The sequence below is a fragment of the Pteropus vampyrus genome, unplaced genomic scaffold, assembly GCF_000151845.1.
Source record: "Pteropus vampyrus isolate Shadow unplaced genomic scaffold, Pvam_2.0 Scaffold51, whole genome shotgun sequence".
In the NCBI taxonomy this organism is placed as follows: domain Eukaryota; kingdom Metazoa; phylum Chordata; class Mammalia; order Chiroptera; family Pteropodidae; genus Pteropus; species Pteropus vampyrus.
The window spans coordinates 1,604,591-1,621,436 of NW_011888832.1; the positions used below are offsets into that span (position 1 = coordinate 1,604,591).

Sequence of the window (16,846 nt, forward strand, 5' to 3'; positions counted from 1 at the left end):
AAAAAAAAAATGGTCATGGTTCCTGAGTATTCCATACATTCAACTTCATGTGACAGACACTAGCATAAATATGTACTTTCCTAACCACTTAAGCAATTGTTTTAGCTCATTCAATGCTTCGTCTAAATAGCTATAAGACACATAGAAAGCAAATAATTATATATACTTATCTAAAGTTTTTAGTAAGCAATTATCCAAATACATATTTACTCATTAAATTAGAATGCTAAGTGCTTAATATGTAGAATTAGTTAGAAATCATGACTCTTGATTAGATATAAACTCTAACACCTCTCATGAGACTTTCAACTTCAAAACTGACCTTCAAAAACTAGCTTGGGGCTGGAATACCATTATGTTCAGAAACAGAACCGAAGCAAAGAATTTAAATGCAAAGACTGAATTCAGAATTTGAACCAACTATTTTTGCACATTACATTAAAAAATTGGTTCTTTGTTCAAAATTTCAAACATAAACGATATTGACAATATGCAAACATGCATGACACTCAATAAAAAAGGCACTAGAGGGAAATCATTGCTTAACCTAGAGAATAAATGTCACTGTTAGGTTCCTGCCTGGGGTTAAATTGTGGGATTGCATTAATTAAGTAGGTTTTGGGATTCCCTAGCTTTTGGTGATACTTTGGGACCTTTTGTGATTTCCCTGTAGATATTTCAGACAAGCTCTAAAATTTGAGAAGACAGTTAACAAAATAAAACTCCCACTTGGATGGTAAAATATATTAATTCTAATATTACACCAGCAGAGCAAATCTGATTCCTTTACTGGCCAAGAGCTACATTCTGAACTCTCCAGCTCAAATTAAACTAAGCATGGGGTGAACAATTCATTTTCTCATTAGGCAATCAATGGTACCTTCAATAAGGCAATTCCCACCTAACCTTTGTCTGTAAAACAAAGTTCTACATCGGTGGATCATGCAAAAGGATTTGATTTCCTTACCAGGTGATTGAGAAAATCTACAATAGGGATGCATGCTAAAGAGAATGTGAGTGTTTAAGAAGCCTCATCTAATTAGTGGAACTCTTTCTTCCGATCCGCCCACAGTTACTGAGCCGAGACTGAAACGGAAAAAAATGAATCTGTGAAGGTAAAGGTATGAAATTCTGCCGCGTTCCTCAGATGCTTCATTCTTATTTCCAGAATGGAAAGGGACTAGAGATAACAGAATATTAGTTTATTTCCTTAGAGGAAAGTAGATTAAAGTATTTAAACCTTTGAAACCCTACAGTGTTGATTAACGCTCATTAGTAAATAAGCGAGACCATTTTATTCATTTGAGTATCAAATTAAACTGGAAAATCCATAAAAACGTCTATTTACCAGTAAACCAATCAGTATAGCACAATATAACAGAAGAGATTACTTGATATCCACATGTGAATAAAAGCATCTTAATAAAATCTACCATCGTTTTATAAAAAAGCTTTCCATTTCAAACATCATCGTTACTCAATAATCATATTTACACTATCGATAAATGCCTTTACAATTTCAAGTAAAGGCCAGTGCATTTCCTTACTGGGAATACAGGCTTTCAGTCATCTTTTTTGCCTGAGGCACTTTCTTCGTGACTTTCAGGACTGACTTTGTTACTTGCGACCGCAGGAGCTGTCTGGCCTTCCTCTGGCAATGAAAACACGTGGCTCGCTTGAAGGTCCAAATACGCTGTAAATATCTTCGCATATTCTGGATGCTTTAGGGCAAAACTTTTAAATTCCTCTAGAAGAAGAGAGGGAACAAAATCCAATAAGTCGAGATGATCTTCTTTCAGCATGATAAAGATTGACATATGACTTTAATAATATAATGATTGCAAAATTCTATTACTCGACCCTCATAAAAGTGTACCACTTTGGAAGATAGTTTTTCCAAGATCTAGTCAAGTTGAAGACATGCGTACACTGTGACTCATTAATTCTATTCCAGAGAAATTTGTGCATATCGTGTTCTGGAAGACATGGGTGAGAATGTTCATGGCAACATTATTCGTAATAGGTAAAAAATGCAAACAGCTCACGTTTGTCAACAGTAGAAATGGAGAAATAAATCGTGGCATATTTGTGGAACACAATGCTATACGGCAATGAAAATGAACAATTGGCTGTGTTGTCACAATGTGGATGAATCTTAAAGCCTCATTTTATCTCAGATGTTTTAGATTTAGGGACTGAGGGAGAGATATAAAAGGCTTACTAAGTTAACCATCAGAGTTTGAACCTCAAGCCTCCTAATCCCTGGAGTTTCTGAAAGATGATGCTACCCTCGATTTTGAAAATTTCTTTATCCTCTTCTGTTTGGGTGGAGAAAACGTTCTTCGGTTATAGAGCCTGTAAAGGGAGCCTGGGCTTTGAATCAGCTTGTTATTTGGATCTATAATAAAATGATTCGAACCCAATGTCCTATTTCTTTCCATTTATTTTTTTAAATCCTCTGATCACCAAGAATCATGACACATCAGACTACCTAACAGCTCTTAAAGATAAAAACAGGTTTTGGTGATGAGAAAGCCACCAGACTGAGCTGGAATCATTCTTTGCAACTGCGACATTATTTCGCATTAATAGACCACTTTGTATTTCCAAATCAGGCAAGCTACGAATTGTTCTTCCTTAACACCCCAAATAAAGCCCCATCTGCATGAGTCTGTTTCAGTGATGGGGAGACACAGAGGACTTAAGTGACTTCTAAGTGGCATGAGAATTCATCTACTGAAACCAAAAACTTTAAGATCCGTGCTCTGTTCAGAAGACTAAGGTCTCTCTGTCCTCTTTGGGGATGTCGGTGGCATTAAAGAGTAACTCATTTAGAGATGAAGTGCTGAGAGCATTTAAAACAATTTAAATCATTACATTTAAATTAAACCGGTCAACATTCATGATATATTTCTGTATCTATTCTTTTATAAAATCATACTAAATACCTCAAACATTCCTGCAAAAAAAAAAAAAGAAAAAAGTAGACTTGTATAATAGTGGGAAAACGGAGATATTCTGTGTATTCTAAAAAGAAAAAGGTTGAATTCTAAAAAACAGCAGATTTCCCTAAAAAATTATTAAAATCAACTGGCAAAAATATTACTACCTACAAATAATTTTTAGTATTAGCTTCCATTTATATAGTTATTCCAAATAGTTTTTTTTTTTTAATTTGGTAGTTCAGAGTAATAGAGAGCCTTACTTATAAAAGAAAAATGGTCAGAAAATTAGAACACATGGGAATTATGAGTCATAAATTTTATCTCAGTATATACTTTCTCCTTCTTTTCCTCCCTCTCTTCCTCCCTTCCTCTCTTCCTGTTTGTTTCTCTCTCTCTCTTTCTTAAACGAACTCAATAGAGTAAGTGCCCTAGGAACTTAATTACCTAAAATAGAAAAAAGGGCAGTCCGAATGGCAGTAATTCAAAATAGAGAGTAAGAGAAGTCAGGGATGTAATTCCCCCATCCCATGAAAGTGAACAAGCTGAAACTCTGAACACCAGAAGGAAAAAGACATTCAGCGGGACCCTCTTCCAGCCCCAGGGAAAGGCTGGGGCAGGCAGGGTGACCTGCCATCCGGGACCAGTCAAAGCTAGGGCGGGGCAACATCACCCAGGTCTCTCTGTTGCGGGGTGCTTCTCAACAGCTGCACCATGAAACACGTGGACCCCGCGGCATCGGCCTTCGGCACTACATGATGTGCTCTGACGCGTGGACTCATGCTGCTGGGGAGAAGGCCCGCCACCGATGGACGAACCTGCCACTTGGCCATAAGGTCGTCCTCTCGAGAGTCCCTCCCTCACAGGGGTGCCATTCACATGACAGGAGATACTGACCACGAAAGCTCACTTAAGTTGCTAAAAGTAAACGTCAACAGCTGGGTTAGCTACACCTGTTCTTGTCGGTGCCTCTGCCTGTATCCCTCTACTGCGCTTACGACCCGGGTGGGTTAACTTGCTCGGTTTTACATGGCCACGGTGGCAGAAGTAGGGGCAGAAGACCTGCGAGATCTCAGGCGCTGATGGTGCGCGAACCCTGGCTCTGACATCTTCTGGCTGGATGATCTCAGGTAAGTTACTTAAATTCTTTGCATCTCAGTAAAATAAGGATAACGCTGAGTACTGATTAAACAGGCTGGCTGTAAAGAATAAATGAATTACTATATAAAAAATGTTTAGAAGAGCACTTAGCATATGGTAAGTCCTGGATAATTAGCCGCTACCATCACACCACTACGACTATGATTACCATCATCACCATTCTTACTGTTCGTTCTATTGTTAATATAATGAGTGGAGGGCAAAGACACCTCTGTATGACGATCCATCTGTAGTCTGCCCCTCTCCTTGGAAACTGAATCAGGAGCCAAAGTGCCTACTCACCATAGGACACAGAATCCCCCTGGGCTATTTCCTTGAAGAGGCCGGAAACATCGAGGTCAGGCACTCCAAGGGACGCCTGCATAATGGTGGAAAACTCGTCCTCTGAGATGTAGCCATCCTCGTCCACGTCGAACAGCTGCAGGGAAAAGAAGATCAAACGTAAGGACCAGCTCCCCAGAGCGACGGTGGCATGGAAGAGTCTCGGAAAATCAACGCTTTAATAATTCAAACGTCCACTGTGCCAGGGCTAGGGACGTGTACGTGAAGAAAGTATGGTCTCTGCTGCCCTCACGACACTTAGAGTTCAGTTGTCTAAAGAGACAGAATTAAAATAGGGGCTATGACAGCTGTGTCAGCACGAAAGGACACGGGAGTCCTGTGAGGAGCACAAGATGAGCCCCACCTGAGAAGTCAGGGAAGGCTGGACGGAGGAGCCAGCATTCGGGTTGAGTCTTAGAGCCTGAAGAGATATTCCCGGAATATACAAAGACTGGCAGATGGCTGCCTGGGGCTCCGGTCGGGAGACTGAAGGACAAGCAGGAATAAGACCGTGATGGACACACAATGCCTCACGTAACCCTGGAGGGTTCTGATGGGAGGGATGCGGTGTGACCCTACATGAACCGACTGAGCTGTCTGAGGCCGAGTGTGGAGGATGGACTCGGGGCAGAAGGTTGATAAGACTGGAGGCAGGAAGACCAGTGAAGAGTCTGGGGTGGAGGAACGGGAAGGACAAGAGGGGCCGGCAAGTGAAGACGGGACCTGCATATCAATTAGAGGTCGGCAGTGACAGAATGGAAAGACTTTAAAGTGGCAGAACAGGGTAACGGATGGATAATCAGTATCCCATATTCAAGATCCTTTCCCGGGTATTAACATTTTTTAATGATACAAGCACTCACTCTGTGCAGGCACTGATTAAAAGTATTCAAATCACTGCACTTGAATGATGTCATTTAACCCTCACAATCGCCTTATGTAAGGTAGGCGCCATCATCGGCCCGATCATACAGGTGAGAAAGCCAAGGCACAAGGAAGTCAGGTAACTTTCCCAAGGTCACACAACTGGTAAGTGGCAGAGCCGGGGTCCAGATCCAGGCAGACAATATCTAGAGTTCCCGCTGTTAAGGTATCTACTTCTGATCAAGTACGTGATCAAAAACAAACAAAAAAGCAGATACGAGATAAGGCATGAAAATCATGAAATGAACAATCGAGTACTGAACAGTGTTGTAAAAATATAATATAAGGAGAAAAGTCTATGAAGTCGTGACCTGCTGCCGCAGGTGAGGAAGCACTGGCCTAGATCCAGTTTCTACCTCTAAGCCCCTCGACAGGCCCAAGACAGTTGGAAAGTGAAAAGTCAATTAGCGCTTGTTTCCCAAACTGTAGCCCAGGGCTCTCTGTGGGCCTGGGACTCCGAACGCCAACTGCCGGGATTGGGTCCCGCGCCCTCCTCTCAAGCTCCAAGCTTTTCCCAAAGGCTTTCCACTCCCAAGGGATTCTGGCCCACTCATCATTTAAAGTCTCATCATTGCTTTTGTGGCTCTCACTTCTGTATAAATTCCCTTCACTTGTGCATACTGGGGACTTTTATTTCCTGTCTGTCTGTCCTTTGTCACAAGTATACCAGATCGCTCCCTTTACAAAAACCCTCACCCTCCCTCGATTACTCATCACTCCCAGTAGTCTGCCTGCTACGAAATTCCCAGGTCTAAGGTAAATCTCAGGCTCTGGTAGAAAATGTAGCACCCCAGTTTCCACTGAGGGAGTGAATGCCCTGCCATTGCATAGAAAGCTGTGGGACACTTAATCGAAACACCCTGTTTTCTGAGCAAGCGTGCGGCCCCAAACCATTTGGACCTTCCCTGGCATGTGAATGACGGAGAGTTGACTTTGCTCATTCCCACTAAAGTGACCAAGGAGGAGAGTACAGGCGTTCCTGTAGCTGGGACCTCTGGAGCCACCTGGTCTGTCTTAACCCTGAGCCCAACCCCCCCAATCCCCATCCTTACGACTGGTTCCTCAGCCAGAGACCACGCCTGTTGCTACAACTCGGAGTGATATTCTACCTCTAAAAGTCACAGTGATGATGAAATGAGATGAAACATGGATAGTTAACTGTGACATGCTCCCCAAACAAAAGGATGTGAATGGACCCTACATATAAAGTATGCCAACATGTTTTCAAACATAGCCGAGAAGGTTGAAAAATAACCAATATAAAGCATGACTCTTGTCTTACTGAAAAAAAAAAGAGCTAATTATAGTTTTAGGTCCTCCTTCCCTCCCCCCGTCCCCCAAACCAAGGTCTAGGCTAGATAAAAATCTCAAGACTTCTTTAATAACAGTAATTACTGTGATGAAGGGCCAAATTTTTCTATCAGGTCTTTCATTGGTAAACCAAAAGCGAACATTTGCCCAACTAAACTTATAATTACACATACAATCCCAAAACAGAAACAGAAATATCTGGATTGGAATAAGTTAGCTACGGGTATAATTTTAGGTTTTGTGATGAATAAGTCTGTAAAAGCCAAAAGTTTCAAACTTTTGGGGAAGATGTTCTGGCCCCCGCCTTCTGGTCATCTGCAGGGCACCATCACTTAGGTTCTTTCCAGGCCGCGCAGTTAACTCGGTCTAAACGAATCTGAAATTAAAAGTAAACGTGGGAACTGCTCTGTCAGTGACAGAACACGTGAACGTTCCCAAGACGATGCCTGGGGGACTCCGAGACGCGAGAAAGGACTCTGGGAGAAAGACGATCTTTCCAGATAACAGAGGGGGGCAAAAAGAACTTGTGGGGGGTCACGGTGGCATATTATTCTCAGAGGAAGCCAAGAAGAAATGAGAGTCGGTAACAGAAATAGAGAAAGACCCCAGCTGTCATGGGGAACAGAAGCCAGGGGACCCCACGTGGCTGAATGATAAGATCAATATCCACAGCCCGGTAAGACACGTAGGCAGATGGAGCTTTTGCTTCACTGCAGAGCAGATCATACGAGATAAAAATTCGGAAGGGAGCATCCCATGGAAATGCATTTCCTCTCAGAAGAACCGAGGCACTTTGGGCGTGTATTCTTCCCTCTCTGTTGGCTCACAGGAGTGATACATGGGGTCGGAGTTCATAATTCAAATCTCCATCAAGTTCTGCTACGGACCGGGGCCATGGATTTTATTCATGTCTCCCAACAAAACTGTGACAATACATGTGATACTACAGGAAAACACAAAGGGTAGAAACTTGGGACTATTTTTTTGACGTAGTTCACCTGATCCTACTGCAACCAAATCAACTCCATCAAGAAAACACCACTAAAACATCTCAGACATATAGTGAGAAAACAAGGACAGATCAGAACTCGAATGAGGATGACTAGTGACAGGTGGTGTTTATTTATAAACCGCACTTTGGGGCTCCAAAATAGGGAGGCTGAAAAGAGATAATTTTTAAAGCTAATTTGTTAAATCATCTGTTCTTTGGCCTTGATGCTGTTAACTGGGTCGCTTTCATAGACTTTTTTTTTTTGCTTAAACTGATGTTTGTGTTTTCTTTCTTCTCAGTGGCCATTGTCATAATCACATTACCCTTGTGTACCTGCCACGGCAGATCTATAAACTCATGTAATGGATTCGCTGATGTCCGAATAATACACTTAGAGTCAACACTTGTTTTAGAAGCACACCAAGATGCTTTCAGTGGGGCTGACAGTACCTTAAATGCCACCTGGATGATCTCCTCTGTGTTGGCAGGGTTGCACAAGACGGCCAGGCCAATCACATACTCTCGGAAGTCGATGCTGCCATCATGATTCTGTGAAGGGATGAGAGAAATCAATTAGCAGGGCCGCTACTTGAACTGCTATTAATCATAGCCCGCCAGGTGACATTCGTGTGTGCCACGCAGCTCAGCATCACTGGGAGCTGAGCCTATTTGGAAAAACATTTGCACTGACATAAAACAGCAAGCAGATGGCCCATCCATTCCCAGTGCAGAAGGAAGAAAACTATATTTCTGTTGAGCAACAAACATAAACATTTTATCACTGAGGCTCGATTAGAGTGGCTACGGTACCCAGTGTGGGTTCTTGAGCTCAGCCTTGATGAGAGCCCCTCTGGGAGGCAGGACTTAGGACTTTCATCCTCGGTGGCACTGAAGCATTCACTCCACCACTGATGGTGGCCCTGCCATGATGACCAGCGCCAATGGGTCGCTAAGCAAGCCTCTACACGTAGAGAATGGAAGGGAAAAGCAAAGAGCAAATCGAGGCAATAATCACAGCTACATTCTTTCTTCCTTCTAGGCTTAATGTGCAATAATAAACCAGCAGCAAGTGAGCAAACTCAAGAACTTCGGTGGCCCCTTGGGGATATCAGACCCCAGAAGACCCTCTGTAAACTAAACCTTCGAAGCCTCTATAAACTAAACCTAACCTGTATGATAGTATCTTGGGAAGTATTCCACGATGGCAATGGAAGAGAAAGGGTTAATGATTCTAACCCTGACTGACTGAATGCCGTTTTCTCTACACATCAACTACTTATCTAGATAGGAATACTGAGAGGATGAAAGGGGAGAAAGGAGAGAGAGTTTGAGGAAGAGAGGAAGAAAGGAGAGGAGAGGCAGAGAGGGAGGAAGGACGGAAAAGATAGGAGAGAGTATTAAAGAGAAGGAAAGGAAGAGAAGAGGAGAAAGGAAAAATGAAATGGGGAGTGGACGAGAGAGATGGAGAGGGGAAAGACGGAAGGGATGACGATAATCCCAGGTGTGAGAATCACGCTGGCAGCAAAACCTTCAAGTGATGAATTTCCAGACAAAGCATGAACTAGCAGCAGCGGAGCTAGTGCAGTGCTCGGTAGATTAATAAATGCTTGGCATCAATAAGAATGTAATCTCTGACGAAGTGTGTACAATTCCACCGTCGAGGGCTCCTTCAGGGCGGGGGTTTCTTTCTCCGCGTGGCAGTGTATTTTCACTGCCTTGCACACACAGGTAAATGCTAAAATGGACTTTTTTCTCATTAATCCTTACCTACTTCTTTGTGTTCACTTAAGACACTAAGGTGAGTATTCTTCACTGGGGTTCCGGGAATGGGGTCCATTTTTTATATGCACGTTTCTCTACGGAAATTTTTATAGCTTTTATCAGTGTCTCGGAGCAACCAAGTTCAAAGGTCAAGCACCACTTTTGTCATCCTATTTATCTCACCGCAGGGCGAGAACTTAAAACGGCAATCAATTAACTTCATTTTTCCATTGAGATGATAGAAACAAAGAGGTTCCAAGATTTCCCTGAAGTAACACAGGTCGGGGAGGGGTAGGGGGGGTGTTTGTTGCTGAGACAAAAACTCAGGTCATCTGACTTCCATTTTTGTCTGGTTACCTATAAGAGAGCCGTTTTCTTCCTTTTCTTGAGTCATTTACATTCAACAAAAACCATCCGTTTTATGTGTACAGTTTGATGTGTTTGGGCAAATGTATATGCCAGGGTGACAACCACCACAATCAATATCTACAACACTTTCATCACCCCAGAAGTTTCGGAGGAGGTAGCATTGTAAGACACATAATTTCCTTGTGACACCACCATTTAATTTTCGTAAGCACTCTGGAGGGCTGTTATTCCTTAGTCTTAGAGGCTGAGCAGCTTACTGAATCACGAATATGTTACTCAATTTAGGGAAATTTCTCAGGCAACTGGCTTTCTCCACGAAGCAACATGGAACTTTTGGACAGAAATTCTGAAAAACAGGTACAAGAATGATGTCTGGGCACTGACAATCATAGACTGTACGATTGGAAACACTCCTTTGAATTTCTGTTGTATCTTTTTTGTGAGGCATCGATTTTTTATCTATACTACCGAACCCTATGGATAACACAGGTCAAGCATGATAACTCGTTTTTCAGATGGAATAATAGAAATGTAAGGGACCGTTAGTATTATCACTATTTAGAAAACAACGTAACCTTCTGGACCCCTGATTTTCATGAACAGTCTTATATATGAATGGTTTTGACTGACAATCTCGCAGCAGACCCTCAACAATCAAGCACACGAAAATCATGAGTCTGCATCACAGTAATGTGAGGGGGAATAAACCAGCAGAGAATTATTCTGTGATGGTTGATTATTGAATTAATAAAATAATGCACTGTTAAGTTTCCAAATTCAGAAAAATTAAACTTAGAAGTGGAAAGAATATTAGAAATCATCAACTTCTTCATTTTTACTAATTAAAAAACGGAAGTTTTTACCTGTGGTTATAAAACATGATATTATAATTTAGGTAATCCGACTCTCAATCATTCCAATTAAAGCAAGTAGCTTAATAAAATATATTCAAAAATAGATAAGCAAAGAGTATACAGCAAAATACACTCTTTTAATTTTTCAATTTCAAATCAGTTCCTTGATAAAAATTATTCCTCTAATCTGTGATTCTTTCTTTTAAAAACCTATCAAAGTCCTCAGAAAGAATTATGAATCTTAAAAAAATCTAGACTTGAAGGTATTTCAGGGCCACGTTATTAAGGAGGAGACCGTCTATCTGGAAGGAGGCCTAATCCCTCCACAATCTGCCCTAATCTGGACCAGGACGGCCGAGCTGGAACCAAGGAGCTGCCTTGAGTCACTGCCAAAAAAAAAAAAAAAAAAAAGGATGACTAAGCCTCGTTGAAACTCTAGACAGTGGGTCCCATCCCTTCCCTGGCAGGATCAGAAAAGCAAAGCTAGATGAACCGAATGGGAGATAAATTCACAACCCTGGCTTCCCTAATAAACACCAGAGCTGAGAATGAATGAAATCAGAGAAAATAAACATACAAGAAGCCAGAGAAGAGGGCCGAGGTCACTGTGAGCTCATGGCACCCCGGTGCCTTTCTGTCTCTACAGTCACACTACGCTGGCTTCTAGGACCAGCGGGAAGTTCCAGGCCACTTGTTCACACCCGGCCCGTTTTAAATTCCAGAAAGAATCCATGGTGATTTTCACATGTCTGATTCTGAGGTGTCAGATCCACAAGGTTTTTTCATGGCTGGATTTATTCAAGATTTTTATTCCTATAGAATCAGATGCTTTTTACAACTTTTTAAGTCTGGCGACACTTAAGGAAATGGTTTTGAATACATTTTGAAATGGTAAACTCCCAAGGTAGGGACCATTTTCTCTTTGTTGTGTTTTCATTGATACAATGTCATCCCTACAAATGAGAGGTAGTCAATGCCATCAAAATAATTTAAAAACGCTGACATAAAACAGAACCTACTATGCAGCAGCCAACAGAAAAAGGTTTTGAGTCTCTGAAGAACTCCACAAATCCAAAGGAGTATTATTCTTCAAGTGCATTGAAATCTCAGTTATCCAGGAGAGCTGGGGAAGAGGTATTCTGCTTAGCTGAACAGTCCTATTAAGAGCATATTTCTACCCATGTACATAATTGTATTACCAAGTTTTTAGGAATTAAATAGTTTTGATCCACTTAGCATTAGAAGGAAACATTTGTAAAAAGTAATTCTAAAAGCATTTCAAGGTCAACAGGCACATCTGAAAATATTTTTAAGGCCCCACTGTGAATTGTAGAATTCTATTGATGAGATTTCTGAATGAGGTGGCCATATAAATCAACTTTTAAAAACACATGCACTACTACTTAAAAAATATTCTGAAAGTGGCATTTAAAATAATATATTAATGTTGAACACACAGTACTGTTTCCTGCTGTTACAGGTTATAGAATCCAGTGAATTATATCAAGATAAAGGTGTTTTCCAAAATGATATGGGCTGTTTTGAACTTTAAAAATGTAGAGGATACAATTTAAATATTTTATCAATGCATATCATTTTCAACTGACTACATTTACTACATTGCTTAATGTTAGAAGTTGAAAAATGATGGCATGGAAAACAATAAAAATAAAAAAATAAAAATAATGGCATGGAGTTATATGAATCAAAGACCATCATCTTAGGCTAGAGGGAGGTAGTCCTCCATGTAGAAACGATAAAATTAAAAAAAAAAGTATCAAGTAAATACTCCCTCTTATTTTGAAAATGTGCCTTTAAAATATAAACTATTGGATGAAAACTAGGAAATTAAATTACTTTTTCTATATGATGCCAAAGATTTGGTTACTTAGAAAAATTCAGAGTTTGGACTAAATTTTCTTTCATATACTCTAGTGTCTGAGATTTTCTTTGTACAGATTTTATACAAAATTCGTTCATATAAAATTCGTATAAATATACAAATTTTTCTGTTCTCTAAAGAGAACAGAAGAAAAATGGTAGGTAATTTCTGAATGTTTTACCTGTACATGCAGAAAGAGAATCATAAAAGCAGGTAATCTCTTAACTCGAAGAGCAAGAAAAATACTTCATACCACCTGTGGCATAAGACAATTATCTTCACTTTCATAAAACATTTAAAATGAAGCAAGAGAAAAAAAAGTGTGGCTACATTGCCCTTTCCACAATCATCACGTGCTAAGGTGAAATTATAACTTAATATTCTGAGACCTTAAAAGGCATCTTGGCAGCTTCCCCCTTTCCAGGCTGTGTTCCTACACCCATGCCTAACGTATTAGTAAGCTTATTCTAAAATAGGGACCTTGATATTAATGTGCGGTTGCTGGCAGCAGCCTGGTTCTTCTAGAACCACACCTGGTCTGAGCAGCCACATCAGACCAAGCTTAAATTACAAGTCCCTTGAGGAAAGGGGATGTGCTCTCTGCTCCTGGCTCAGTGCAGAATTATATACATGTGGTTTCATAAATATTATAGGATGGTGACGAGGCCACCCTCCCCTCATGCCACTGAGGATCTCGCCTGTCCTCCAGGCAGCGGAGGACTGTTAACAGTCCAGTCACATCATTTCCACAGTTCGAACTTTCCTCTAAATAAGTCAAAGGAGGAAGGAAGAATTTATCTTCCAACTCAGGAGGATTCTCCAAAATGTCCGGGGAGAGAGAGAGAGAGAATGCGTTAAAAACCAGAGAAGGAGGTGCACCGAGCCCTTGTAAACGTGGCCTCTCTAGCTGAAATTCCTACGCACACTGGATTCTAGATCCGGCTGGCCCCACTGTAACCACCTGAATCAAAATGATAAAACCAAACCAAAGGCCAAACACAGAAAGGCATGACCACCCACGTCTGCAGCCAGGGCTGAGAACCACTGCAATAAAGAGCCAGTAATATTTACATATATTTATGTATCCCTATATTGCTTTAAACACAACATAACCAGTTAGGATTTGTGTAAGTTTTTCTATATTTTTTTCCTGGCTGCAGTTTTCAGAGAGGGAGGACAAAAATATATTCCCTGCTCCAAGGCAGGGCAAGATCTGACAAGCCCTGGCTGACATAGCTGGGCATGTCTGATTTTGTATGAAGTACATGTAAGATTGACCATTTTGATCATTAAGGCAGCGAGAGGCATTCTGGACTATGGGTACACCCTTTAATTCCCCAACGCCCTTAACTCTCACAAACATATCAAAGGAAAATTGCTACATGCTTATTTTACAACAAAGAATTCTAGAATTTAAGACAGCTGTTCCACCATAAAAAAAAAAAAAATACAACCGTTATATAAAATCGCTTAATTCCACATTTCTGAATCCGTTTCTATACAGTTAAATGTTTCCAGGAAAACGCTTTTCATTTTTTTTTTCCTATAATAGAAAGACCAGATGTAAAGTTAAGAGAAAAACAGATTTTGAACATCCCTCCTCCTCATCTTTGTAATGGGAAAAATGTATCTCCTGGGTGCTTGCTTATTTTTTTTCAAAATTTCACTCATAACAACAACAAATTTCCTGCTCATTAACCAAATAAGCGACAACCTTTCAAATCTACCCTATTAGCCCTCACTCTGTGCCCCCATCATGTATATAAGTCCACATAAATCCGGTATCTCAAAAAAGCGGATACACAAACCACTCAGAACATTTTTCATGAAAAATACGTTTTAATTAGGCAGTAAAAAGCAGCGCAAGTCCAGACACACGCAGGGTAGTGAGGGCTCGCCAGGAAATGCCGGCTGTTGAACGGGGCGGCAGCTGCCGCGCAGACAGAGTGGCTTGGCTTGCAACAGTGCTGCCCTCCAGAGAGGGTCTCCCAGAGAGGGTCCCGCCTCCTCGGTGTCCCCTTCAGGAATACATGGTCAGCTGCAGCCACTCTTGGATGGACACTTGAATGAGGCCGTCTGCATCTCTATCCAGAGATTTGAAGGCACGAAACATGGCATCTAGGCGGACCAGGCAGCTGATGAAGTTGTTGAAATCCATACTTCCATCCTCATCGGCATATCGGCGGACGATCATTTGGTGAAGCTGTTCATTGAGCTGGAATCCTGCTGTCTGCAGGGCCCCCCGCAGCTGAGAACTTTTTAGAGACCCGGAACGCTCCCGGTCGTATTGTCTGTAAACGCACTGCCATTTCTTGAGGTTGTTCCACAGATACTTAAATTCTTCGAAGCCCAGTTTCCCATTTGTGTCATTGTCCATGACAGAGACAATGCTCCGGCAGGTGTCAAGGCTAAAGCCGTCGGTCTTCAGATCCTTGTGCTTAGAAAGGACTCTGTTGAGAATGTTCATTAGCACAGTGGCACCCACCTCCATGTCCGGTCCAGCCAGCTGTGCAAATTGTTGCCGAAAACGCCTAACTTCCTCACTTTCACTGGCCTCCACGTTGGTGAAATGCTGCTGAGTGGGAGGCGGTTCTGGGGTATACTGAGCTGCTGCAGCCTCGCTGATAAGATTCACGAGTCCTCCAACTATCCCTCCAATATTTCCCCCTCCACCTCCTCCTCTCCTCTGACCACCTCCTCCAAGAAGGCCTCCAAGAGCTTCCCCTAGACCACGATCAGCTCCTTCCAAAAGAGCCTTTGCGAGAAACATGCTTTCGGTTTAACAAGCGGCCAAAGTCTTGGAGACAGATGAAGAGAGCTGAAATGGAGTCTGAGGAGCTGACATGTGGAAGAACTGGCTTTTCTGTACCTGCTTATACTGCACCACGCCCCACGGCGTGATGTTCCACCTCGACTGAAGAGGCCTGAATTCCATTGGGTCCTAGCACCTGCCATTTTTAAGGCAGCCTCCATAAAATATTGAGCCCTTCTAATAAATATTTCTCCTGTATCTAATAACTTATCATGTATGTAGGACAAATGAGAATAAGATGTGTAAATGAATATGTTAAATGATACATTTCTACATCAGTGATCTTAGTGCTCTCTCAGCACCTGAAAAATGATGCTCATTCCCCTAACAGCAGGTAAATAACTCAAGGAAAGCAAGAATTTTATTTCTAAAAACTATTTATGTCTAGGGTAGAACTGAAGAATTCTTGGGCAATAGAAGCATATTTACCGAATTCCCTTCCTTTAGCAAAGACTTCCAAAATCCGATGGTTTTAAGAAAAACCTGGAAGGAGAATGTTTTAAATGCAGGGGCCCCAGGCCCCACCTGCAGCGATTCTGGTTCTTAGTCTGCTGTGGAAATCAGGAGTTACATTTTGGGGATGTTTTCTGAAGTGTAACATTCATATAGAAAACTGTACAAATCACAAAGGAACAGCTCAAAGACTTCCACAGACTGTACACATCCACATCAAGAAACAGAATATCACCAGCACCCCCAAAGTCTCTCCATGCCCCTTTGCAGTTACTCTGCTGTCCCAAGGGTAACCACTATCCTGACATATGTCACCAGAGATTCATTTCTGTACCTTAAATAAATGGAATCATACAGTATATATTTTTTGGTCTCGTTTTTTTAATTAAAAAAATTTCTTTAAATTGTGGTCAAATATATGTAACATAAAATTTACCATCTTAACCATTTTCAAGTGTACAGTTCGGTAGCATTAAGTACGTTCATAATGTGTGACCATCGCCACCATCCATTTCTGGAAATTTGTTCATCTTGCTAAACTGAACCTCTGCACCCATTCAATAATAACTCCCATTCCTGCCTCCCACTAGGCCCTGGCGATTACCACTCTACCTCATGTCTACATGAATTAAATTGCTCTAGGTACCTCATGTGAGTGGAATCATATGATATTTGTCCTTTTGTGACTGGCTTATTTCACTTGGTATAATGTTCATCAATGTTGTAGCACGTGTCAGGATTCATTTCCTTTTTAACGCTACGTAATATTCCACTGTATGTATATAACACATTTGCTTTACCCATTCACCTGTTGGTAGACGCTTGAGGTGCTTCCATCTTTTGGCTATTGTGAATAATGCTACTTATGAAAATGGGTGTACAAATATTTCTTCAAGTCCCGCTTTCAATTCTTTTGGATATATACCCAGAAGTGGGATTGCTTGATAATATGGTAATTCTGATCTGAATTTTTTGAGGAACCATCATACTGTTTTTTACAGTGGCTATACGGTTTTTCATTCCCACCAACAGTGCATAAAGTTTTCAATTTCTCCACATCCTTGG

General features: G+C 41.3%; 2 protein-coding genes across 3 annotated transcripts in view; both read right to left on the reverse strand.

The window, feature by feature from the left end:
- Positions 1 to 29: 29 nt before the first annotated feature.
- LPCAT2 (lysophosphatidylcholine acyltransferase 2) overlaps positions 30 to 16,846 on the reverse strand; it is a 58,981-nt gene continuing 42,164 nt past the window's right edge. For both annotated transcript variants that reach the window (XM_011360136.2, XM_023530636.1), the window contains 3 exons: positions 8,101 to 8,199; positions 4,386 to 4,521; positions 30 to 1,747 (listed from right to left, as the gene is read on the reverse strand). In XM_011360136.2, coding sequence (XP_011358438.1) covers positions 1,563 to 1,747; positions 4,386 to 4,521; positions 8,101 to 8,199 — 420 coding nt within the window. In that variant the 3' untranslated portion in view covers positions 30 to 1,562. The remainder of the gene's footprint in view (positions 1,748 to 4,385; positions 4,522 to 8,100; positions 8,200 to 16,846) is intronic.
- Positions 14,537 to 15,286, reverse strand: CAPNS2 (calpain small subunit 2). The gene has a single exon (XM_011360135.1). The coding sequence runs from the start codon at positions 15,284 to 15,286 to the stop codon at positions 14,537 to 14,539; it is 750 nt and encodes a 249-aa protein (XP_011358437.1).